The following is a 26,872-nucleotide window of genomic DNA, read 5'->3' on the forward strand; positions in this document are numbered from 1 at the left end:
TAATGAAATAATCAAAATCCAAATTACTTAAAATAACCGTAAATATTTTTCAACCAATTATTAAGTATACCACTTTATTTACACATTAATGAGGTTATTGCTAATTCTATGAATATTTTTTTTTCAACACTGAACTTAGCGCAACCTGTTCCAGTGCGTTTCATGTTCCAATTAAGCATCAGCATAATTCGGCATTGTGCGGCACTGAGTCGCATTATGCTTTGTAATTGGAAAACGGGGCATATCAATGCAGCATACAGCATATAAAAATTATCAAGTTTTCGTCTTATTTTTTATACATATATTATTCCAAAAATATGTAATAATAAGCAACGCTTGGTTTGGGATGACTATTCTGATACTCGTTGTATTGTATTATGCATATCAAAAAAGAATAATTAATTTACATTACTTCTGACCGCTAATTTCGAGGCTTTTAATAATTTAAAGATGAAATAAATGGTTAAACATTTAACGAATTCATTTAATTTTATAGGCAAAGTGACTTAGACAAAGTGACACTATATTTTTTGTTTTATTATTATATTTTTTTACCTTTATAACAGCCGAAAAATATTTAACGTCATAGGTTAGTAAAGAAAAAGAAAATGTGTGCTGAGCATACGTGTTTCAGAAGTGAAACTTCTTTGGCAAGTTTCTAAGGGCGTATTCAGAAAGAAAGCTTGAAACTTGACACCAAAATCGTCGCCTTACTCCATGACGTGACGGTATTGCCATGACGTGACCTTGACATTTTATTCTCAACCAAGTTCTCAACGCATCTAAAATTCAATAATTTAAAGAAATAGTATCAAAAAATCTAATTAAATACTGTTTTAAAATAAACAGCTTTTCTTATATTATTATGAACATGCCTTTTGTTATTAAAACCATTTTTTGTTAGCTTTCATATACATTCAACTTTATTTTAACAATACTGCTCATTTAAAACTTATTATTCTATATTTTTCTGTATTTATTGTATACCAACAAAACAGAAACAATATCGTTTTTACTTTATAGAATAGTGCAATTTGCAACGAACGATGCTGTTACGAGGAATCGAACGAAGATCTTACAGTCTCGCACTTTTGTTGTTTTTGTGTAGAAAAGGAAATTTGTGAGTGAGAAGTATTCATCCCATGTGTATTGGTGTACATATATTATGTATGTTGTGTTGTGTGTGCGTGGTGATTTGTGTTAAATGCTTATAGAAAGAAAATAGTTATATGAAGATATTTTGATGATAAACTTGCATAAATGTGAAGAAACGTTGTGATTTGTGTTATCAAGTGGCAGTGAGTCCGTCAGGAGGCGGTAATCATGTACGTTTATTGGCTATTTGTGGATTCTGGATCTCGTCTCGTCGATGTACCATAAACAAAAATGTCAGCGATCCCGATTTTTTGTTTCGCGCTGCATACCCCTCGATAAACCTTAATTAGATCACTTGAATGATATTAATTAAAGTAAGACGCTTTCTCCGGAGGTGTTATATTGTCGAAACGGCGTGCCCATAGCAATAAATCGGCCATAATAAACGTGCGTTTAATGTGCTTCGCGCCTGTCTACACCCGATCTATCTCATTGTTTATGTATGGAGAGTAAACCTGGAATTTTAATAGCGTAATGCGGAGTAATATTATTTAAAACAAATAACTCAGATATAACAAGCATATCGCTTGGCCGGTTGGAAAGGTACCGAGAATTGTCGCGCGTCTAGCTGTCGCCAAGGTTTCATTAGATTCTCTATTAATAATAATCTTTCGATCGTACGCTGCAGTAAAATGATATTCTTGAGGTGAAGTGCCACTTGGTTAATTTGTGGGATATGTGCCAATTATTACGCCAGTGACGACAGGTCCGCGAAAAATTTGTATGTATACAATAGTTATTTAGTGCTGTTTACAAATGAATCCATACAGTGATCTCTTTGCTATAAAGTGAAAATATTCCTCTTTAACACAATACAATATCGATAATACTTAATTTGTATTATTGTAACATTTACACAGGTTAATTAACTGCTTCTCAGATTTGTGTGATAAAGTTTTGTAGGATAAAATAACTACTCTATATAAAAAAATCCAATATAAAATTATAATGTCACATAACCTTGAATTCATTTGTTATTATAAAAAATATGTGTAATTAATGTTATTCAATGTTGATGATTACCTGAGGTGATTTTTTTCTTATATTTGTTTTTATACCAGTTGTATGTACTATTACTACATATAAACTTTTTTATCAAATCTATGAAGAATTATCACTGTAATAGATATGGTTATGTGTATGTTTATAATATATTACTATAATATTAGTATTTTCGCCACTAAAGTGCAGTTTTGATAGTAATAGCGAGGAATAAGTGAAGTTGTGTTGTATTGACAAAACAAAACAACATTTGCAGATGATACACCTATAAATAAAATGTTAATTCATATTTAGTACTATTGCTATAAAACTGCATAAGAATTTGAATAGATTAAAACCATTGAATAAAATTTATTATGTAAATAGTTACATTAATGTCAAGGATGTTCCATTTTTTATATCATTCATATTTTTAATTAGGTAGGTACTATGAAACAAGTAATATATAAATACAAGCCTTTAAATGTATAAAAATACAGTAAAATTAATGAAACACAAATTTATTTGACACTAGCTTCCACCCGCGGCTTCATCCGCATGGTGTTTTGATATAATAGCATATGTTGTTTCTCGGGGTCTAAAGATTTTCTGTGCTAAATTTCATCAAAATCGGTTGAGAGGTTTAAGCGGGAAAGGGTAACAGACAGACAGAGTTACTTTCGCATTTATAATATTAGTAGGGATAAGGGATGCACATGAAACAATACCACTAAGTATTTATTTATTGAAAAAGGTATTCCTATACATGTACTCTACATTTTATAGTGATTCCTTGATGCAAGTCTCCTAAGAATAATTTTTATATTAAACGTTATTTAAATCCTTTATTAATAGCCATATTTAAAAAAATGATTTAATTTACAAATTAAAGATTTTTGATTTAATTTATTTAGGGAAAGTCCATGTTGTATTTTTTGGAGTATGTAATATTCAAACTGACCGCCTCCTCGGTACAGTGATTGACGTGTGAGCGTAACACCGAGGGGTCCTGGGTTCGATTCCCGGTGGAGACAAAGAAAAAAAAAAATGTCTTGGTCTGGTAGGACACAGAAGGCTGATCACCTACTTGTCCCTAAAGAAAATCGATCAGTGAAACAGATGTATAATGCATCTGCCCCTTACCCCACTAGGGGACATGGGACTTCACTTTTTTTAATATTCAAACACTGATTTCAAAGAAAATTTTAATAATAATGATTAATGATATTGAAAACAGCAGTGGAACCAATGTTAAATTTTTATTTTTTAAATTATAACATATTGAAAGTAATTCCATGTTTGTGATACAGTTATGTATTTCTTCAAAATTGTATTTAAATGAATTAAGTCCTAAAATATATAATATATTCTCTTGAAACATTAGTTTAGGTATATTTTGACTAGTTGGACGGTATTTTTGTATTGTACTTATTTGTTGTACATTTGAAATAACAATATAGAAAGTAACAACCAATTGGGACAGTTAAAACTTAAAAACCAAATTGTTGTAGGTATCAATCATAATTTAAAATACAATCAATTTATAAGTAAATTAGCAAATTCAATAATCCATTGTAATTTTATTCATTTTTACTTAGAATTAATTTTTATTGCGCTTACATAAAAAACAAGGTCCAATTACTAAAATTTTTATAGATTTGCAATACTTTTATTTAGCTATTGTATAGCTTCTATCGCGGGCCTTGAGCGCGGGGACCGAATCCAGAAATTCCGTAACGAAAAAACCTCACGCTCCCCACTCCGACGGGCACGGAGGTGTGGCTTGAAGGCATAGCATGCAATAGCTTTACCGCGGCAGTCCCCGAGTGCCACACGTCTTTTTATTATTTATTATTAACCGATTCCTGTCTGCACACAGTCAAGTTGGCGAAGGCACGTAGGGGTATGATTAAGGAGAAGGAGAAGGGCGGAGGTGCCCGCCTGAAAGATGAGCCCAATGATCCCACAGAACCAGGTAGATTTGTTGTATTATTATTGTTTTCAAACGTTCCCATAATGTTGAAAATCATCTATACTAATATTATAAAGCTGAAGAGTTTGTTTGTATGTTTGAACACGCTAATCTCAGGATCTACTGGGCCAATTTGAAAAATTGCAATTAACCCATTGAGCCCCGAACGGCCAGATCCGACCGCGACAGAATAGATTTTCTATTGTGTCTGTGATTCCGGGGCCTGATGGATTAATTAAACAAGAATGTAAAATAAAGGTACTACTAACATTTCAAAAATTAGACCAGTCATTATTTTTGTTTGTTTATTATTAAAAAAAGAAAATCATTTGAGTATGTATGTGTGATGAAAAAAAGCATTAATTCGTTTTTATAAAGAAAGGTAGGTTTTGCCAAATGTAGATAAAAACATTATGGTGGTAATCAAGAATTTAACAGTACCACATATAATAAAAACCTTGTTGTCTTGTATCTAGTTATAAAAAATAATTATAAATTTATAATACATAAAACAGGTACAAAATGAAAGTAGTGAATTCAATGGAGCATTTAATAAATACAGCGGATGTTGTAACTGAATAATTAAAAAAACATAATTTAAAGGCTAAGCTGTAATTCTTTAAATGTAGTTTGTATATTTTTTATGAAGTAGATACCAATTTTTCAAGTTTAACTTTTAATGGATTTTTTTAAGTAGAATAAAATGCTTTACTTAAATTAAACAAGAATTATGTATTTTTGGAATCAAATTAATTAAACAAAAAATGATATCTTACTAATAAAAATAAAAACTGTGTATGGTTAAATGTAATAAAAATATTGTACCAATATTATGTTCAAATCAAAGTTAATATAAGTCTTGATTCTTGAGTGTGTGTGCGTTAATATATTCTTTTGCTGTTTGCATATCATTGATATACCTATTGAGTTACTAACACTGTGTCAAAAATATTGTATCAGCATAGAAAAGTCTCCTATTTCAGTGAACAAGTATCAAAATAAACAACTCATTAAAGTGAATCTCTATATAAAAATATCTTTACACAAAGACACTATATTTATTTATTTTACTTAAAAATTCAATTCAATGTTTAAATTTATGGCAATACTGTATTGCCATAATTTTGACTATGTCTCTAGTGAATGTTATGTTTGTGTTCAAAAGTTTCGATAAATAATTTATCCTCTTAAATTAATTGCAATAAAACACAGTTAATTTTTATATATCTTCAGGGCATGGCTCCAGACCGCCGTCCGCGTCGTTGCCTACACCGGCAGCCCTAAAAAAGGAGCCGGATGAAGCACCACACAGGGTCAAATTGGAGCCCCACAGTCAGGGAAGCGCGGAGGACTCCGCCGGTGACCTCGGTGTGGACGGGATTAAAACTGAAATTGATGGCCTCATGGATAGCGATGGTAAGTGCAATCTTTGAGGAAATGGACCAATGAGATTCCTGGATATGTATATAGACTTATGACATGGGATGTATGTATGATGATTCAATATGCACACATATGCAAATAAGTGTGCGCATTGTAAGCATAACTTGAGAACGGCTGAACCGATTTCGTTAATTATTAAGTAGGTACGAGGACGGTTCATATGGAAAGAATCGTAAACATGTACCACAGGCGAATAGAGGACGGACCGCTAGTGTTAGATATAAGCAAGTCATCTTTCACCACATTTTTTTGTATATAATTTTAAAATATGAAATATTTCTTTCTGACAATTTAAATCTATTACAATTAAATATAATTTATTAAAATGTATAAGCAAAGAGAATAAGAGCAAAGTTTATTAGAATTTGTTACAAAAGAAAAATGTATGAATATTTTATGATACAATTAAGATAAAAGAGTTTAACATAACATGGTTTGGAAAAATTTTGCATAAAAAATTGCTTCTTCAAAGATTAACTGTATTACAAAAATTTAAATTACATGCTCGAATAATAGTATGATGAAATAATATAACTTTTATGCACATGTTATTATGATTATGCCCCACATTTAAAATTTATTATATTATTAAATACCTAATGTAATCAAAATTTCGTCTTTAATAAATGATTTATTTATTTTGGACTGACTTACGTATAAAAAAACGCTTCGCTAAATCTAATCGCATGTTAACAAATATATGCATATTACTTAGGTTTTTTTTTTATTTAATCATATTTTTAAGGAATGTGGACAGCTACAGAGTGAACCATGTAATGAAGATCGAATCTAGACTGCTTATTTAGCTTTGTCATGTTCCCACACTAGAATTAATACTGCTTTAAATCTAATAAACTTATTATTGCATATGCATTATCAAATACTGAACGAAAATAGCGCCCTCTACGAAGCAGTAGGCTAAAGGTTTATAAATTGTTCCAAAAACAATATTTGTAGGCGTTAATATCTCCGTTTTATTATTTAAATTGCAGGTGACCCCACAAAATCCCCGCAGTGCGAGCTGGGGGGCCCAGGCTCTCTAAAGTCAGAGCGTCTGTCTTCAGACTCCAATGATATTATAGACCCACAAACTGGCCTCAGGAATAACCCTGGAAACATACAAGTAATAATACATTTTTAAGATTAATTTCTAAACCTAAAAGACAGTTTAACTACTTGCTGTTAAACTTACTGATATCTTATTTCACTTAAGTGAAATTTATTTGTTGTTTAATTGATGCATAATTAAGCTAAACAGAACATTATATGAAGATGTCAAACTAGCTCTGAAACAATTATATATATTTAAAACATTGTGTAAAATTTATTTATAAGAATTATTGCTCTTGCTGACTGATTTTGTATAAACAAGACTTATTTATTGCCTTACTACCTTCACAAATAACACATTAAAAATAATTTTTAAGGATGGCAATCAAAATTGCCGCAACCCGAACGGGCCCGACATGGGATCATGTCGCATGGGCGGAGGCCCCATGGGGCCCGGTGTGTCCATGGGCCCTATGTCGAGTGAGGCCCAGACTTTGCCCTCCAACGTTATTAGCAAGCAGTCGGGGAGCATGGAGGTAATATGTGGTTTAGACTTTGTTTTGTACAAATAGTAATTTAGAAAATTAAACTGACAATACATATTGTCTCGTTTGAAAGCGCTTGAAGCGGGTAAAAGCCGTTGCGACACTGTTTTACTTGTAGATCCTATATATTTACTATTTAACTCTTTCTCAAATACTATTTAGCCGATTTTCATGAAACTTGCACTGATCCTTATCAAACAAACATATTACATATCTTGGTACACGTGTTTGGAAGTTGTTATAGAAAATTATGCAACGTTCTTCAATATTACATCAATACATGCCAAATTGATAACCTATTGTTTAATATAATTTTTATAACATAGCACATGACATTTATAGACTTACAATTTTTTTTTTGTGTTTTAATTTGGAAGGCTTATTAACAAATTTATTTCCCAGCAGCAAAGTCAAATATTCGTGTTCTCGACGATGCTCGCGAACAAAGCGGCGGAGGCGGTGATATCGGGACAGAATCATTCCATTATCGCCTATCATTGTGCACAGCCTAACACGAAGAAGTATCTTGAGGTAAGTTTAAATTGTTTATTTTGCTTGATAGTGGTATACAATAGTAGAGGAATAGAAGAAATATACAGAAGTAATTGTCATATTAATTAAAATTAAATTACTTAGGACGCGTTCTCAAAAAAGATAGGTATCGAGACGCACACATTACACGGTCTTAACGTTTTTCGATAGAACTTTCCATGCAAATATTATTAGCCATTTCATTACACAGATATACAAAAAATAACCAGTATCAAAATTAACAGCAAATTATGTGAAAATAAGACAATTCATTTTTAATCTTACCAAGATTATTTGTAACATTTTCAATTCCATAACAGATAAGTTAAAGGCTGTTTTGATTTAATGTTTAATAAATAAATGAAACAAGAGATTTAACTGCCTTAATATAAATAAAAACTATTGCAATTGCAAATGAGAACGTACCGCTTGTATTTTCAGAAACATCCACTAAAAATCGGTCAGTTCAACAAACAAAACCCTGCGCAATGGTTGAACAATCTCGCCATGGCAAAGCGAGGTGGAATGCGCGGCGGGCCCAACATGATGGGCGGGCCCAACCAAATGGGGCACATGATGGGCGGCCCCATGGGGCCCAACATGGGGCCGATGGGGCATGGCATGGGGCACATGGGCGGCCCCAACATGATGGGGCCCAGCCGCATGGGGGGCCCCGGCAACCAGATGATGATGATGAAGGGCGGGCCCGGCCAGATGGGGCAGATGGGCCCCGGCATGGGCCCCATGGATGGGTTTCCAGGGGGCACCCCGTCCTGCGGTGTCATGGACGGCCTCGGTGCTGATGGTGAAATGCCCTGGGACACCGTGAGTAATTCGTACAGTATTTTTTAAATTAAAAAAATAGCTAATTTTTAACTTTGTGAGTGGCAGTATGCATATACGTAAAAAAATAATGAAAAGTTGTTAAATGTATTCATAACAAACTATTTTGATCATTTATTTGTTCGCTTTATATGCAGTTCAAAACGAACATCACAAAACATGAAAATTACCTAGTCAATATACTTACTATAAAGTAAGCATGACATGCGTTTACTTGAAATGATAAAAAAAAATCAAATCACATCCAGCCTGAGTATAATGCGCGAAACAATGCAAGCTTTTGCATGACATGAACCTATCCAAACGATTATGCGTGCTTATCAATCATAATTACAGGATGCAAAATAGAAAAGTTCTATTGTAAGTTAATATGTATATTTGCGTTTGTAAACATGTTACAAACTTTTTGTTTTTTCACAGAAAAACCCCTCCGTAATGTCGAACGGCATGGCAAATGGGCCCTCCCAAATGCCGCCCTGCTCGGAAGCGGGCTCGGGAGACAACAATAGCGGCGATAATATATCCTGCCAGCCCGGTTCTAAAGGTCTGTTCACATGATTAAGTTTATTTTAACTAGTTAATCCATACTATCCATACTAATATTATAAATGCGAAAGTAACTCTGTCTGTCTGTCTGTCTGTTACTCAATCACGCCTTAACTACTGAACCAATTTGCATGAAATTTGGTATAGAGATATTTTGATACCCGAGAAAGGACATAGGATAGGTTTTATCCCGGAAATCCTACGGGAACGGGTTTTTCTTTGAAAACCCGGGCGAAGCCGCGGGCGGAAAGCTAGTAATATTATAAATGCGAAAGTAACTCTGTCTGTCTGTTACTCAATCACGCCTAAACTACTGAACCAATTTTCATGAAATTTGGTATGGAGATATTTTGATACCCGAGAAAGGACATAGGCTACTTCTAGGAAAATGACGCAATCCCGGAAATCCCACGGGAACGGGAACTATGCAGGTTTTTCTTTGACTGCGCGGGCGAAGCCGCGGGCGGAAAGCTAGTGATAAATAAAAATAACAATAGACAAACCATTTTGTGCCATTTTTCTTTATTGAAATTAGTAATCTGTGTTAATTCAACACAAAATAAGCTATGGAAGTTAGTCGGTGTATTTCGGTACAAATCGTATTATGTTAAACTTATCATTAAGATTTTTTGATCAAGTTAAGTTTTAAATATGTACTTTATCAACGTGTTATAAACAGTCAAATATTCTAATATATTTATTATTTTGTGTTATGTTACCGCAATGAGCCAATATTAAATGTTTAGCTTCAGTCTCGTCCGTAGGCGTGAAGATCCCGGACGAGAACCTGACGCCGCAGCAGCGCGCACACCGCGAGGAGCAGCTGGCCACCATCCGCAAGATGCAGCAGATCCTATTCCCCGAGAGCGGCTCCAACTCCAACCAGGACGGCCAGGGGCAGGAGATCAACCCGCCCAACTCCAGCGCCAACATGAACATCTACCCGCCCATGTCCTCCCACGGGCCCATGGTCTCCGGCCCCAACGGCCCCATGGTGTCCATGCAGAGCGGCATGAACTCGGGTCCGAGCTGCACCATGGCGGGACCTATGGGACCGAACGGGCCGATAGGCGGGCCCATGGGACCCGGCCCGATGGGTCCGAACGGCCCGATGGGCGGGCCGATGGGCAACATGGGGTCGGGCATGAACATGGGTGGCCACGGGTCGATGGGACCTAACGGCATGATGGGACCGAACGGGCCGATCATGTCGGGTATGGGACCCAACGGGCCGATGGGCCCTATGGGGCCGTGTGGCATGAAAGGCATTAGGGGAGCGTGCGGCGGGCCGGATATGAAATCCGGCATGTGTACAGATATGCATATGGGCAGAGGATGCGGAGGTCCTATGGGTGTAAGTATTCAGCTTTAATAATAATTCAAGTCAATTTCACCACTATTTTGTCGTTATTTAACATTTATAGTGCCTTGAAATTGCATAATGTGAAATCTTATATAATATATCCTTGGTACTTAAGTACATAGAAAAAAACACCGTTATGATTTAGTAAGAAAAAAAATATAATTACATTTTACCTTTTTAAATTTTTTGCAAGTCTGTCAAAACGCACATAAAAATGCGATTGTAAAATTCTAGTCGAAAGTCTAGACGAATATTAAATCAAAATGAAGCTTTGTTGCCGCAACAAAATCGTGCGGAACGGAGCGTTGCGACTGCGTCATCGCGGCGTCACGTCGCCGCGCCGTGCGATTGGCCGCGGATTGACCCCACTGTCCTCTACTACTTCAACTCGCCACGCAACCGCTGAGCAGGACACTCCCTCACTAAAATTAATTGTCTAAACGCACTCTGTAATTTTGATTAATAAACTTTATACGCGCAAGTTTAATTTCGTCTTCTTTCGCCACCTAAAATCCAGAGACCAGTACGCTACAAGCTTATTAGCATTACTTTAAAGTTTATACGCAAAAAGTTGGTGATATACCATAATAAATTCAACCTTATTCAGATGGAATAAAGTTACGTTTACAAATCATGTCTTTGGACTTTGTCCCTGATCGTGTATATATAAGTAATAACAATTGAAACATATTACAGCGTATGCCGAATCCCATGGGTGGTATGGGAGGTCCTAAACCGTGTATGATGGGTGGACCTCACATGGGACCTAGGATGATGCCCGGACCTAACTTATCGGCTATGAACGGTATTTATTTTAAATTATTTGCTTTAATTTTGTCACATAAAAGCTGAAAAGAAATAATATATATATTCAATATAAGAGCTATGAATCAATATGTTTTGTGTTACTTCAGATATTTTAATCAGAAAGATAAGATATGAGAGAAATAAGTTATATATCAACTAATTATTATTATTATTCAAAATATCAGTATTTATTCAATCCGTATCTATAAATCATAAAAACTGCATCACTATCATTACATAGTATAAAACAAAGTCGCTTTCTCTGTCCCTTTGTCCCTTTGTATGCTTAAATCTTTAAAACTACGCAACGGATTTTGATGCGGTTTTTTTTAATAGAGTGGTTAAAGAGGAAGGTTTTAGTATATAATTTATTAGGTTTTAGACAAAGCGGGCGAAGCCGCGGGCAGTAAGCTAGTTTCCTTATAAATTACAAAAATATTGCATCATAATTTACTTCAAATTTCACTGAACAGCTTACAAAAAAATCAAATCTAACGATAATATCGTCAGGTTTTTTTGTATAACCTGTTACATACAAAAAAATTGGTTGTATGTAAAGTCGGTTTACTGACGATAGTTGAACGTGACAACGTCCGATTGTGCTTCTTTGTCGCTCGTTCCGCGCTCTCGCTTGCACTTCAAGCCTTACATGGAACGCCTCAGAGCGAGGTAACGCCGCATGAGTCATGTTTTTTCGTGCGTGCAGAATTATAAGACGTTGTCACGTCAAAAAAAATGAAATGTAATTAAAATACGGTAACAAATTGCAGGCGGCATGATGATGGAAAGCGGCATGATGGGCGGCATGGTGCACGGCGACTGCGGGCCCGACCACCACGGCATGTGCGACGACTACGGCCGGGGGAGGAATGTATGTATATAATATTAATTTTTATTTTCGTTTTATGGCATTCAAATGCTTTCTAAATATTCATTTATAGTAATAAAAAAAAAATCGAACCCACGTCCTCCACTAATCCAGGGCTAGGCCTTGTCCAACTCGGCTACCCGTGAAAATTTATGTCATCCTACTTATATTATAAATTCGAAAGTTTGTATGTTTGTTTGTTGGTTACTCCTTCACACGAAAACTGCTGAAGCCATTTTCATGAAATTTAGCACACGCATACATGGTAACTTTTATTAAAACATAGGATCGTAGATAGGGCGTTATTTTCTGCGGGCAAAAAGCTAGTAATATATTGTGTATCTAATATCTATATGTATAGTGAGAAGAACGATTTCATGCTTTGTTTGTTAAAATGTTGTTCGAACTACTAATCGAAGAATTACATAAAGTATTTTAGTATTGGGAAGCTTTTTCGACTAAAAAAGACTACGTTTTTTATGCTATGCGTTGGTGATGCTAAAGATGAAGCTAATTAATAAATAAAATATTAATTTGAACCATTACTTATACTTAAATAGCATGGAACATTTATATCTGTTCTCGGATAAGTAAAAAACATGTAATAGTATTGAACTATCCTGACATTCCAGACTTGATAAAATTAAAAACATATACCACATTAAAACCAAACCCTTTTGCATCCTATTTAATTCTAATTTGACAAATAATTAAATACAAAAAACATGTAAAAGTACAAATTGCAGATGGGCGGCAACGACCACAAGAACTCGCTGCGCAGTCCGAAGAGTCCTGCGCACGCGCACGCTGATATCGATTGGCAGAAGTTACACCATCAGTTCTTCGACGACAACAAAAGCATGGACCCGGAATTAAGTAAGTGTTTATTGAAATGAAAACTTCTTTAGTAGACTAGAGTAGATAATTTTTGAAACAAAAAAAAAATCGCAGTCGGATGAAACCCATTAGAAAAGGAGGGGAATATGATAAAAATGTAAGGAAAAATAAATTACGGTCAATCCGAGTTCGGGAAGCGGGAGGGGGGAGCTTTTAAGAGAAAAAAATGGTTTCTCTCGATTTCCGACAAAACTACAAGTCCTATAGAAAAAAGTTCAATGGCAAAGTTGTAGGTAATTAAAAGTTCTACAACTTTTGTATTCACAATTTTTTCACATAACCTAAAAATTTAGGTGAAAAATTCAAAAAACCAAGTTTTTGGTCTTTTATTTCTATCTACTTCAAAATGTATTTTTTTTCTACGAAATTTGGTGGAAACTTACTTTATTATGTCCCAAATACACTGTAATTTATTTGATTGAAAATATTTATTTTTTCGCCTTATTTTGAATTAATACCAAAAAAACAACCTAATTTTCAATCGAAAAGTTACCCATCAAAATATCAGCTTTTTTCAAAAACTTGGGGTGCCTTTTATTCATTGAAATCTCTACTTTCATATGGTGTAAAAAAAATAAACACCACCATAGTAAATGTTCTCAGGAAATGCATACAAACAGTCTGAAAATTAGCTTTTACTAAATCAGGCACACTTCTCGAACTACCTGAAATGTTTTTATCGACATCATTTTGCTTTTGAATATGCTGTAAAATATTAAACTTAGAACAGATAATTATTTTTCTTTTGAAATATTACCGAAAAGCCGATACAAGAGAAGATATAGAGTTCAAGAAGTGTGCCTGATTTAGTAAAAGCTAATTTTCAGACTGTTTGTATGCATTTCCTGAGAACATTTACTATGGTGGTGTTTATTTTTTTTACACCATATGAAAGTATAGGTATATTAAGAAGAGCTGGAACGTCAACACATTTACACATTGCACATGTTAGGCCGGGAGATACTGACACAAAATTTCGGGTCATTTGTAACAGGATGGCGGTCTAGAGGGGTCTTAGTACGCAATGACAAAAAGAAAAATGATGGTCAGAACGCTGGTACCGGCGGACTAGTCGCGTGGGCGTTAGTCACACTCGTCGGATAAATAGCGAAAGTCCAACGATTTGTAACACAAAAATTTTAGAATTTACCGATAGCCCTTAAAAAAGATGTAGGCGGTAGTGTCATGCCATACAGTTACGATGTGACTTACAGTCCGCCATACCGACGTGAATGCGTTGATTTAAAAAAAACAATTCAAACATTTGTACCGGGCTCACTTTTGCACAGGTAACCATCGTCGTGCAGCCATTTACTAAAATCGCCATGCCATACTTTTCGGACGATTCCAAATGGTCGACATACCGCGGAAAATCTGCAAATTTTTGAATTTTTTTTTCTCGCCAAACGATTTGTACCACCCTACATTTTTTTTTCAACAACTCCTGAATGATTATAAATAGAAGTGTGATAATGCCATACCTGTGGGAGGTGGCGAATGTGTATAAGATTTTTTTCTTATTGTAAGATTTTATTCGTAGTTTGAACGATTTGTAGCAGTATGGCACTAATTTTTCCCTCTATTAAAAGTATGGCAAATATAATAATGGTCACGTTGCATCATATACTTTCCAAAAATGCCGTACTGGTACAAATCGCCAATTCTTTTCATTTTTTTTTACGTCTTGGCTTAAGTCTTACAATCATCCGCCCCATGTTTGCAATCTGCGATATTTTTTTCTAGGTAGAATTGTATACAAACAAACAGAATATAATGATCCCATACTGTAAAAAATTATTTTACGTATTGTACAGTCGTATTTTTGAAACGTGACGAATAAATTAATTTTCAAGTATGGCAGCACTTTTTCCCCCTACTAGAAGTATGGCAAATATAATAATGGTCACATTTTATCAAATACTCTCCAAAAATCCAAATGCAATACTGGTACAAATTGTTTGGCGAAAAAAAATTTTTATTGCAGATTTTCGGCGGTATGGTGGCCATTTGGAATCGTCCGAAAAGTATGGCATGGTGATTTTCGTAAATGTCTGCACGATGATGATTACCTGTGCAAAAGTTAGCCTGGTACAAATGTTTGAATTGTTTTTTTTTAATCAACGCATCGCGTCGGTATGGGGGGCTGTAAGTTACACCGGAAAAGTATGGCATGACACTACCGCCTACATCTTTTTTATGGGCTATCTGTGTAAAATTTTTGTGTTACAAATTGTTTGACTTTCGCTATTTATCCGACGAGTTCGACTAACGCCCACGCGACTAGTCCGCCGGTACCAGCGTTCTGAGTTCTGACCATCATTTTTCTTTTAGTCATTGCGTAATAAGACCTCTGTAGAACCGCCATTCTGTTACAAATGACCCGAAATTTTGTGTCAGTATCTCCCGGCCTATGTATGTGTCATATTTTGCAATTGTTTATAAATACAGGGTGATGTAATTGGTGTAGTACGAATATCTAAAAATCTATGAAGAATTTTGTGATACAGTAAATGGAAGAATTATAGACTATTTTACAGTATTTAATAAAATCATTTAATTTTTTGTTCATTTTCATTAGAAATGTCAATTTTTCTCACCAAGGTGGAAATTTGGATGATAAGGATCTTGTTAGAAAAATATAAATTTTGACTAAAATCGGCATTTTTTTTTTTCAAAAATCAAATTACTAATTAATAATCAGAGTTATCACATTATTAAAAAAAATAAGCCAAACTATACACAATTTTTACCTACTTGATGCAATCCTCAAAGATCATGGACATAGTGTATTGCGCCTTCCCCCATACCATCCAGAACTCAACCCAATAGAGTTACTATGGGGCATAATTAAAGGGAAAGTAGCATCACAAAATGTGAACTTTAACTTGAAAACTGTGGAAGAATTATTTAGAAAGGAAGCAAATGCTATTAGTCTGGACATGTTTAGTGACGTTTGGAGAAAGACGCGAGAACATGAGGAAAAATATATTCAATTAGAACCAAAAGTAGATAATAATTACACTGACTCATTTATAATAACATTAAGAAATTCCGACAACGAAACATCGAGTTCTTCGAGCGATGAAAGTTACAGTGAAGTAGAAGATTACGATTATGATTAAATAGATTCTTCTTCTTCTCTATAGATACTGCTTTCTGAATTGGTGGTAATTGTTAAAACTGTTAAACTGTTATGACGATTCAAAAGTGCTTCTAGAAGAAGTCTAATTGTATAAATGTTTGAGTTTGAGTTTAAAACCAATAGTGTGAAAATTATACAATAAACATGTAACACATATTTGTTAGCGCGTATTGGTAGGTAATTAGGTATTACGTACTTACTACAAATATAATATTTCCACACCCCGGACACTCCATACAAAATGATTGTTTTGACAGTCACACTGTAGAGAATGCAAATGTGTGTGTTAACGCTTTATGGTTGGCACATTTGTGACTAGCGTAAAAAAAAATTCGCGTTTTTCTGATGAAATACATCCGTAAAAAGCACAACATCTAACCATTTTCTACGAAAAACGATAATCACAAATCCAAAATAATAAAATTACTATAAGTCAATTTGATTAATGTTGTCAATCTTCGTTGCGTATCGTCCTTGCAGAAAAATATGGCCCATTTTATGTCTAATCGCGCGGGGGTGAGGTAAGTTTAATTTTGGCGGGAGGCGGAGAGTGTCCGTTCTGTAGCGTTTAGCTACTATTATGTATTCTGTGATATTTCTTAGATATCTTTACTCGACCAAAGTCAGGAATTTAATTATTATTTGATAATTGAATGATTATTAATACTTTTATCCAATTGATTATTATTAGAATAAATAATTAACTTCATCAATTGATTTACTTTTAAATTATAATTTTACAGGTAAATTATGAGAGCTTTCATAAGTAATTATATTTGCATATATATATATATATATATATCTACAACGCACCCATTTTACAATTCAAGTCTAAAATGAAACTAGAGTCGCATTTATTTTTGAACATACTGTAAGTGAAATTGCATAAGTGTGAGTACTGTGAACATGCCAGCTTTCCCTAATTTACCTATAGAGATTTCAATGAATAAAAGGCACCCCAAGTTTTTGAAAAAAGCTGATATTTTGACGGGTGACTTTTCGATTGAAAATTAGGTTATTTTTTTGGTATTAATTCAAAATAAGGCGAAAAAAATAAATATTTTCAATCAAATAAATTACAGTGTATTTGGGACATAATAAAGTAAGTTTCCACCAAATTTCGTAGAAAAAAAAAAATTTTGAAGTAGATAGAAATAAAAGACCAAAAACTTGGTTTTTTGAATTTTTCACCTAAATTTTTAGGTTATGTGAAAAAATTGTGAATACAAAAGTTGTAGAACTTTTAATTACCTACAACTTTGCCATTGTACTTTTTTCTATAGGACTTGTAGTTTTGTCGGAAATCGAGAGAAACCATTTTTTTCTCTATAAAGCTCCCCCCTCCCGCTTCCCGAACTCGGATTGACCGTAATTTATTTTTCCTTACATTTTTATCATATTCCCCTCCTTTTCTAATGGGTTTCATCCGACTGCGATTTTTTTTATCTTTTCATTATTTTCAAAGGCTTCTACCCCAGTCTATAGCGGCTTTGAGCACTTTTTCTGTAATGGGTATAAAATCTTAAACTCGCGTCAGGACACGTGACCTGATCGAAAAAGCGTAAGACGGATACCATTCCAAAATATCAAACATGCTCAACGTTAATAATCAAGTTTTCACTTCTGCCGGCACTCCCCCAGTGCAACCCGTCTTTTTTTATGTTAAGATATTTGCTTTTGGCAAAATTCTACTTACTGTGATATTGAAGTGAAACTTCTTTAGGTGGGTTGAGAGTAAAATTTCAAGGTCGCGTCATAGCAATTCCGTCACGTCATGGAGTAAGGCGACGTTTTTGGTATGTTTAAATCTTGCCAAAGAAGTTTCACTTCTGACACGTGTGTTCGGCACACACTCTCTTTTTTATGTGTGACTTTGCTTTTGTAAAAATTCTACTGTTAATTTCTTTTATATGGAAATGTCAAAAAGTGCATTTGAAGTTTGCTTGTGTCTTCTTTTATGGTGCTTGGTAATCGATAACTAGTTCTTTACATTGCTCACAAACAAACGATTGATTTTCTAAATGTACAAGGCACAAGCTGATACATGTGTTTAGAGTAGATAGAAAACAGAAAAAGCTTATTTTCAACCGCGATTTCGTCTAATTTAAAGATAAACAATAATATCAAACATTACTTCAAAATATATTGGTTATTTACTAAATATATTTTATTACTAGGTACACAAGTAAAATCGCCGTGTTCAGAGCGAGGTGGTTGCCTGCCGCCGCCGCCCTATGGAGCGTCACCTTTACACAGATCTGCTTCAGTGCCTATAGGTAACATTATTGGTATAAAAATAAACTAAATAGAATGAAGTAAACGTGTAAAAAAATACTAGAAAGTAACGTTAGGTATTGTTTATAATATTGAGTAGTAAAGTTTGTAATGGTCTGTGTAGTTGTTGAAGGGATGATGTGATTGTTCAAAACGATTGTAAGATGATAAGTTTGTAAAAATTAAGGCATAAACATTTAAAGGAAAAGTTTTCAAATTATTTCATTATACTCGTCGTCGCTTCAGTACTGATACGGCTATGGCCGCTCTATTTTACTATTATAGTATTAAAAGTAGTAGTAATATATCTTATTGAAAAAAGTAAACATTACTCCACATACTAATTATTTATCCATACAGCAACACAATCCCCGTCACAAGGCGGCAACTCGTCAGAAGCGCCGAGAGCGGGCTCAGCGCTCAGCAGCCCCGCGCACTGCAAGCCGCAGCACAAACACGACCCGCCAGGTGTGTGACCGCCCTTATATCGCACGTACATATACACGCACAATGTATACACACGTAGAAACATAGTACACATTTCATACATAGGCACGTTAGTACACACACAGACACGTACAATGCTCTCGGTACACGCGTACACGTAAATACTTACACGCAGATACGCACCCACAGGTCTACAAATGTGTGCGCTCGCAAAATTTACAGACATAGGCATACACAAATGCAAACATAGACACACGTACGCGGATACGAATACGCACAAACTGCATCATACCTACACATTAATGTTTGTAGTTAGTAAATGTGTTCAGTGTGATACAGTTTGGTTAACAGTCATGCACTATTAGATGTTTTTGGCATATTTTTTAATTTAAATTTTACGCTATTTAGATGATGTACGGATTTGTTTTGTATTAATTACTTATTTTAATAAACAAGTCTGTTCAAAGTTTTCATGAAATTAGCTTCTGTAAGCTAAGTTTTCACTCAGTATGATTGTGAGATGCTATCTCACAGTCATACTTTAATCGACATCCATCAGTCATTTACAACATTTACTTTACTACCATTTATAAAATAAAAAAAACATTTACTTTTTCGTACAAACACAAATACTGCTTATATTTTTGTCTCTGAACCAAAGTGAATTTTTATGCCTTTACAAAAAGTACCATAGTAATTAACCTGGCAAGCAAGCAATTTTACTGGCCAGCCTCAATAAATGCTAATTGAATTTCTTTAAATTGTATCGACGATGAATAAATAACAACCATTTTAAAATAGCCATAGAAGTAGAATGCATGATGTTTTTGTTGTTAGACATTTTCCCCAACCACGTTTTTTAATTTACGTTCAACACAGCTTGTTTTTGAAAATGCATTCCGTTATTATTTTCGTTTTTTTTTCTGTAGTTGTAATGCGAATTTTTTGTTTTCCCCCTCCCCTCCGCAAACGCTTGACGCTTGAAATCCCACCGTGTGACGAAATAACAACGCCTTAAATCGTAACGGCCGGACAAATGTGTAAAAATATGGATCGATTCGTTCGGATCACACGAAATAGAGATATTAGAGAAATTGGACGACGGTGTGTTTGTTCGAACGCTCCAATGTCTGGCGGCGCAGCGGCAGAAGAACCAACAGAGCAAGGAGCCAAGTTTGATGCCCGTACCGTCGCCGCAACAAATATCCTATCTCAACCAGTTCGAAGGTAACACGCTTTGTATGTCGCTGACAGTAATCCTAAACGCTTGCCGGGTAATCGTTTCGTTTTACGCTAAAACAACGCTTGCATCCTTAGAAAGAGGGTTAAATACTCATGCCGTATTATTTCCCTTCGAATATTTTCTCGGTCAATACATGGTGCTGTAATATACCCTCATTTCACCTTCTTTTTAAGGTTTTTTGTTTTTGGATATTGTTTTGTTTTGTTTGTGTGTGTGTTTTCCGTTATGTTTTCATTGGTGGTGGTTGGTGAAAATGTGCTAACATAATTTTCATAATCTATGGCTAATTCGTTCTATCACTTATACGTAAATGTGTACGACGCCATCTATTAGTACAAAACATGTCATCTTTGGAATTTAAACTTTATGCTTTAGACATAGGGTTTATTTTTGAGGCGTGGCGAGATTTTTATTTGTGCATTTTTTTCAAATAGGACAAGAGTTAACGATACAAAAGCAGCCGAACACATCGTTAAAAGACAACGGTCCGCCTTCGAACAGTGGTGGACAAACGCCTCAGTCAAATTCGAATCAAAAATCACCTGCTGGGTATGTAAATTTTGATCTTATTTTCCGCTATTTGTAAGAATGTTAATGTACCCTCTTTTTTCAATCATTCTTAATATTTGCCTTATGTTATCGTGTATAATCTACTTGTATTGTTGTCAAACATATCTACTCTGTGTTTTTAAACTATCCACCTTAAAATAAGCATTTGACAATTCTTTCTTTTCGAAATTTATCATTTTCAAATATTGCTTATTTTTTCCAAATCCCACATGTATTCTGAGCATTATTTTTTCAATTTTTCTGTTAAAAAAGAACATTTTTCCTAAAATAACGTGTTTATATGCATTAGAATGATTTTTTATATTTTATTATTAGGATTAGTACGATTTGTGTAATAAATAATAATGTCCTATAATATTTATTTATTATTTATTTATTAGTATGATGCCGGGCACCCCGGAGCCGCACGGCTCGTTAGCGGAGCAGCGCTCGGGCCGATTCTCGCTCGAGCAGAGCCCCGGCTTCAACAACCCGCAAACGCCCACGTCTAAGTGTTCGCAGGGTATGTGTTTATTGAAAAAAAAACTTATTAAATAAAAATCTGTAATAAGTAAGACGGTAATTTGTTGCGTTTTTAGTTATTACAATAGTTATAGTTGATAAAAAAATTGCAACTGGTTGCCTATTTTTCTTGGCCTTGTAAATAAAGTGAATATGTATAATGCTCTATGTACCTGTAATTAATAGCCAATTTAGAATATGATTTTATGTACAAATTCAAATAAAATGTTACAAATTAAACTAGTGTTGGTACATCTTTAAATAAATAAGTGAAACTCGATTAGCTTTTTGAAATAAATAATTATTAACATTGTTATAAATTTTCATCGCTGCAGATGGCGAGACATAACTTTGTTTGTCGGATAGTAATTTTTTTGGCTATTGTTCAAAATTTTTACTTTAAATATTCAATTATAACCCTAAACATGTCCTCTATCCTTTAAAATTACACATCCATGTAATTTTGTTCTTTTTTTTCTGCTTTGCCCATTCATGTTTGTACAATGAAGTATTATAAATAAATCCACAGATGAGAAATCCCGGCCGAGCCCGTCGTCGAACAGGTCGAACAGTGACGGCGCGTCGAAAACGCCGCAACGCGAGTCGGTTGCGCACAGCCAGGGGTACGCGGTGTCTTGTGCGAAGAGCAGCTGTGCGGTTACCACTATGTCGCAGGCGCATGCTGACGACACCATGGCGTCTAGCACAGAGGTAGGGATAAGAAAAAGATGGCGCGTAACGGAAAAATGTCACGCGTAACGAAAAAATGTTAGACTAAATTTTTTTCCAACCCCGATAAATAGGGTATAGGTACGTAATTATATGGATATTTAGATAACACTAAACAAGAGGAGAATCCACTTGGGGACACAAAAAATCATTGATCGGTCCACAAAGAAAAGACAAAAAGTTTGCTATGGACATCGACATACTATAGATAACGTCATTGGCAGATTGCTATTTCATGTGATAGATAAAATTCAATAAATAGACGTTGAAAATATTTAAACCAGCGAAAGTAAGGTTATTTCCGAAAATAATAAGCTTTCATTTTGTATATAAGCTGATAATTCCTACCTAGACATAATTCGAAAACCGTTCGTTTATGCCCGGCCTAATTCACTATTAGTATTGTCCAGTAATTTACTTTCCTATAAACAACTTCCTAAGTTTGGCGATACGTTAATATTTGTTTATTTCGCTTGCTTATCATTATTTAATATTGAACAAATTAAATTATGAATTGTAATTTTTTATATTCACATAATACATAGCGTAATAAACCACGCAGTTCTTTATAAATGTTTTTCTCTTCCAGACGACGTTATCAGGCGGTCCAAACAGCACGAGCCTACCGGGCCCGTTCCCGGGGCCCTGCAGTATGAACAGGCCGGACAACATTCCCATCAACCCGAACCAGGGCCCCAACGGCCCTATGACCGCCACGTCATCGTTCGACCCGATCTCATCGTTAGCGCAAATGTCGCAGCAACTAACGAACACGGTCGGCGGGGGCCCCGGCTCCTCAGGCCCCATGGGGCCCAACGGGTCTGGCATGGGGCCCTTTGGGTCCGGGCCCCATCACATGCAACATCACCATTCTATGCATCCGCATGGACACCCGCATATGATGATGAATGATTTGGGTAAGTGATTTTCACATAAACATTATTGAAGGAAGTTTGGTCCGCAAAATATAACAAATAGAGAAGTACGTATTATATCCAAATTTCTATAGGTCGCGGTTTCCCATCATTCATTTTAAAAACATAGTTATTAAATCATTCATATAAATCAGTATTATAGATGCTAAATTTTTTATCAACTATTATTCAGCCATTTTAAATTAATGACGACATAACCATAAATATAATGCATAATATATGTAAATAAAAAAATGTTGTGTGGTTTTATGAAACCACGGTAAAAGTGAAACTGTTCGAACGGTTCCGAACACTGCTTTGTGTAGCGCATGTCGCGTGACGGTCGGCTGCCGAGTAGGTATACCTACTCGGCAGCCGCGATACACGCGACATGCGCTACACAGACCAAAAAGTTTGAGACAATGTAATAAAAGTTTCACTTTAAAACATTCTGTGTTTTCACAAATGAAAAGAATTTTAGACTTAACTTCGTTGATAAAATACTTTATTTAATATTTATTCATGACATAATGTTATTATGCACAGGTTGCCATATGGAAGGCATGGGTGGGCCAGGATTAGGTGGTCCCATGGAAGGAATGATGGGCGGTGGAGATTTCCCACCAGATATGAACCTCAGTCCGAAGATGGGCGGCGGACCTATGGGAGGGCCGATGGGGCCCATGGGACCCGACTCGTCAATGTTAGGGCCTCGCATGTCAGGTGGCGGGAAAATGCCTCCCTTCAACGGGGCAAACGTACAAGTCAAAGCGAGCGCACCGAACACGATACAGTATTTGCCCACGAGGCCGCAGATGCCGTGCAACACGGGGCCCCGGGGGCCTCCCAGTCTAGATTTCCTGCAACGAGTCACGAATCCGATGCAAATGGACAGCAGTAAAGGCGGCGTGCAGTACTTCCCGGGCGCGAGGGGCATGGACATGGAGGGCGGCATGCGGGGCGTCATGCGCGCGCCCGGGATGCTGCGCATGCCGCACTACCCGGCCGGCTTCAACTCGCCGCCCAAGATGGCCGGCGACCCGTTCGGCGGGCCCAACCCCATGTGCGGGCCCAACTTCCGCGGCGTCAAGGGCGGCATGGGCCCCGGCAACGTGCGCATGGGCGCCGCGCAGCCGCTGCCGCCGTCCATGGGCGGGCCCAACCCGGGCTTCAAGGGGCAGGGCTTCGCGGTGCCGTCCACGGCGGACCCCAACTACGCGGCGCAGTTCCACAACTTCCAGCAGCAGCTGTACGCGACGGGCAGCCGCGCCGCGCAGCCGCACCAGGGCTACCCGCCCTACCAGCCGTCCAAGTGATGACCGCCCGCCGGGCCGCCCGCCGCGCAGGCCGCCGGGCCGCCCGCCGGCCCGCCCGCCGGCCCGCCCGCCGCGCGACCGCCGCGCCAGCGCAGCTACGATATGGCCTGTTACTGTTGAGTTGGACGTTACTCCGACGGGAGTGTGCGGACGTACTTAATTATACCCCAGTGAACGAGAGATCAAATATTTTCGTTAGCGATTTTTTTAGTTGCTCTCGTATTATTGAGATTCGGAAGGCGACGTTCGGAGAGTCGCGTTCCTCTATTGCGTCTATTAGCGTATCGATTTTGCGTAGTCTGTTCTAGATTTCTGACTGAACGAGTTTTACGTTAGGCGGTGAGATTTGTACAAATTGTACAAATTAAAGTGTTACACGTAGTATACATAATTTAAAAAGTACAGGTTTAAGTATATTTTTGCTAATGGCGATAATTTATCATTTTTATATGCAGACATGCCAGAATTTCAGTGTATCGGTTCCTTTACTTAGCTATTTTATATATGATTCCTATGCACGCAGATATCTAGTCAATTTTGAAATTAATGCCCGACCCTGTGTTATGTATGTGTAACGATTGAGTCCACGGTTTGGTCACTTACGATGACACGGAAGTACATAATTATTATGTAACAATATTTTTGTCCATTTTAGTTTTAGTTATTTTAATTAGGGAAATTGGTTTTAATTCTAATGATTTTTTTTTTGGCTCATTGGCCAGTAGCTCATGGAACTGTTTTAGTTCTTAGTGAAAAGTTTTATTCCTTATTTTTGATCTGATAGCAATGGTTTCTGTCTTCCATATTCTATATAACGATGCATCAAAACAGGTCTCAATGCATTCTTTACACTCGCTGAACAATTTTCATTAGTCATACTTTTTAAAGTACTTAAAAATACTGATGCCATATTATTTGCCACATTTTTCGTGATATATTGAACTATTTTAATTTATTGTTCTTCGAGCGATATTATTTCCTGAAAACCGCAATTTGTATTTAATAGAGGTGTTAGTTAGTTTAGTGAAGCACATTGTGGAAACACACAGTGGCCTTTGACAAAAATGCCTTTTTATGAAGCGTCGAACCCCGCACGTGCGTACGTGTTAGTAAAAATTTCGCTCAACGGATAAGTATTTTATTTCACCAAGGTGGATGAACAGTGCAATTTGTTTCAATGATAGTGCATTCAGGTGAAACAACTCCGTATTATAAATGCACGTGTCACTCTAGTAAACATTTCAAGGTTCAAACACCTTTGTTGGATAGTATATCTATATGTTTGTAAAAAATCGCTCACCGTATGAGATGTATTTGAGATTACGAAGGGCTATAACACAAGCTCTCAAGGAAACACCCGCTAGAAATTAGATAGTTGTAATTTAAATGTAATTAATTATTATAAGGTAAAGAATGGTTCTTGTTTTAGGATAAGTGAAGAGCAATGATATAGTTTGTGTAATATTAAATAAGAAATGAAATTAAGATGCAAACTATTGGTTGTGATTCTGACACAATTTGTTAAGTTGTTCGTAGTTATGTCACACAGATTATTAAATGTGAAAACTTATTGATTTTTCTTGATAAGGCCCTTTTTATGTTTTTGAACATTTTTTTTATATGTCGTTCTCGTTTGTACATCACTAACAATAACTGTACAGAGTACTTTTGGACTTAATTTAAGGCAATAAATGTATTTATTTTATAACTCGTGATGTAAGAATTTATTCTTAATTATTATAAAAAAAATATATAATATGCTTGTAAATCATGTTTCATTTGTGTTAACCCTTCATTTTCAAATTATTTTCCATCAGATTCCTCCATAAACTTTCTGTGGTATGTTATTATTTCATATTAAATAGGAAAACAAAAAGTATAAAGCACACTATTCGCTTTTATGGCTAGAAAAAGACTTGTACCACAGAGCAAGTAATATAGTAAGAGACGGCACTCAGTACTTCGATTTCGAGCTCACGCACACATATGCATGTATTACTTAGGTCAAATCTTATATACCAACCTATGAAAAATTTACGTCAAACATGACCCACATTGCTGCCAACATTTAAAAAGTAGACGTTGCTAGTGATGTCTCTTTATGAGTGCTAGTATCGATAAACTTCATATCGATATCGATAAAATTATCGATGCTGGGTAACAACACTACTAATACTCATCCATATATTCAAATTTATAGGAAATTACAAATAAAACAACAATGTAGATCAATAAGTTTATTATAATACATATTAATTATATAATAACATTTTTATATAATATTAAAACTCACTATTATCAGCAAAAATGGATAATTCCATTTTAATTTTACTGAATATCTTTATTTAGGCATGTAGGACTGAATTCGGCTTAAATATTATGTGAATACAACTAGATTCACATTTTATACTTTTCCTTGAAATATTTTGCGGGATTTCTATTAAATCTCGTTCTGAATTTCGATACCAATATATCGTTGCCGTTCGGATCGCCATATTGGAATTGTATATATGAAGAAGCCGTTGTTTTCTTTGGACATAATAATATTATCTCCTCCAATTGATTCTACAGCCAGAACATGACGTGTTAGAGATGTTTTCTCATAAATTGTTATGTAATTATTATGTTTTATCTTCCATAAAGAACAGTAATTGGGTACATATTGCAAATATTTAGTCACAAATCACAATAATTATTACACACAAAGATTTTAACATTGTTAATTGTTTACACAA

At 35.7% G+C, this 26,872-nt stretch overlaps 1 protein-coding gene across 10 annotated transcripts; it reads left to right on the plus strand.

Annotated features, from left to right (window-relative positions):
* Nucleotides 1-1,086: 1,086 nt before the first annotated feature.
* Nucleotides 1,087-25,905, plus strand: lgs (BCL9 domain-containing protein legless). 10 transcript variants are annotated; one of them, XM_089710192.1, is made up of 20 exons: nt 1,087-1,325; nt 4,016-4,111; nt 5,342-5,524; nt 6,544-6,674; nt 6,979-7,137; nt 7,549-7,677; nt 8,119-8,502; nt 8,941-9,064; nt 9,813-10,420; nt 11,126-11,234; nt 12,007-12,107; nt 12,839-12,980; nt 18,321-18,419; nt 18,778-18,885; nt 19,945-20,091; nt 20,542-20,656; nt 21,058-21,179; nt 21,708-21,889; nt 22,497-22,824; nt 23,368-25,905. In XM_089710192.1, the coding sequence occupies exons 2-20, from the start codon at nt 4,042-4,044 to the stop codon at nt 24,135-24,137; spliced, it is 4,011 nt and encodes a 1,336-aa protein (XP_089566318.1). In that variant the 5' UTR covers nt 1,087-1,325; nt 4,016-4,041; the 3' UTR covers nt 24,138-25,905. The 10 variants fall into 10 exon arrangements, with proteins under 10 accessions (XP_089566318.1, XP_089566321.1, XP_089566319.1 ...); XM_089710195.1 differs by lacking the exon at nt 1,087-1,325 and adding an exon at nt 1,399-1,595; XM_089710193.1 differs by lacking the exon at nt 1,087-1,325 and adding an exon at nt 1,611-1,876.
* Nucleotides 25,906-26,872: the final 967 nt, after the last annotated feature.

This window comes from Colias philodice, chromosome 24, assembly GCF_061535455.1.
Source record: "Colias philodice isolate Cphi_HAF_F1 chromosome 24, ilColPhil1 Martin Lab GWU primary, whole genome shotgun sequence".
NCBI classification, from domain to species: Eukaryota; Metazoa; Arthropoda; class Insecta; order Lepidoptera; family Pieridae; genus Colias; species Colias philodice.

Bases quoted from the DNA above. Each gene is read 5' to 3' on its own strand.
- lgs (XM_089710192.1), top strand. From the start codon at position 4,042: ATGATTAAGGAGAAGGAGAAGGGCGGAGGTGCCCGCCTGAAAGATGAG. The intron at 4,112-5,341 runs GTAGATTTGTTG...ATATATCTTCAG, and splicing joins CAATGATCCCACAGAACCAG to GGCATGGCTCCAGACCGCCG. The intron at 11,235-12,006 runs GTATTTATTTTA...AACAAATTGCAG, and splicing joins TAACTTATCGGCTATGAACG to GCGGCATGATGATGGAAAGC.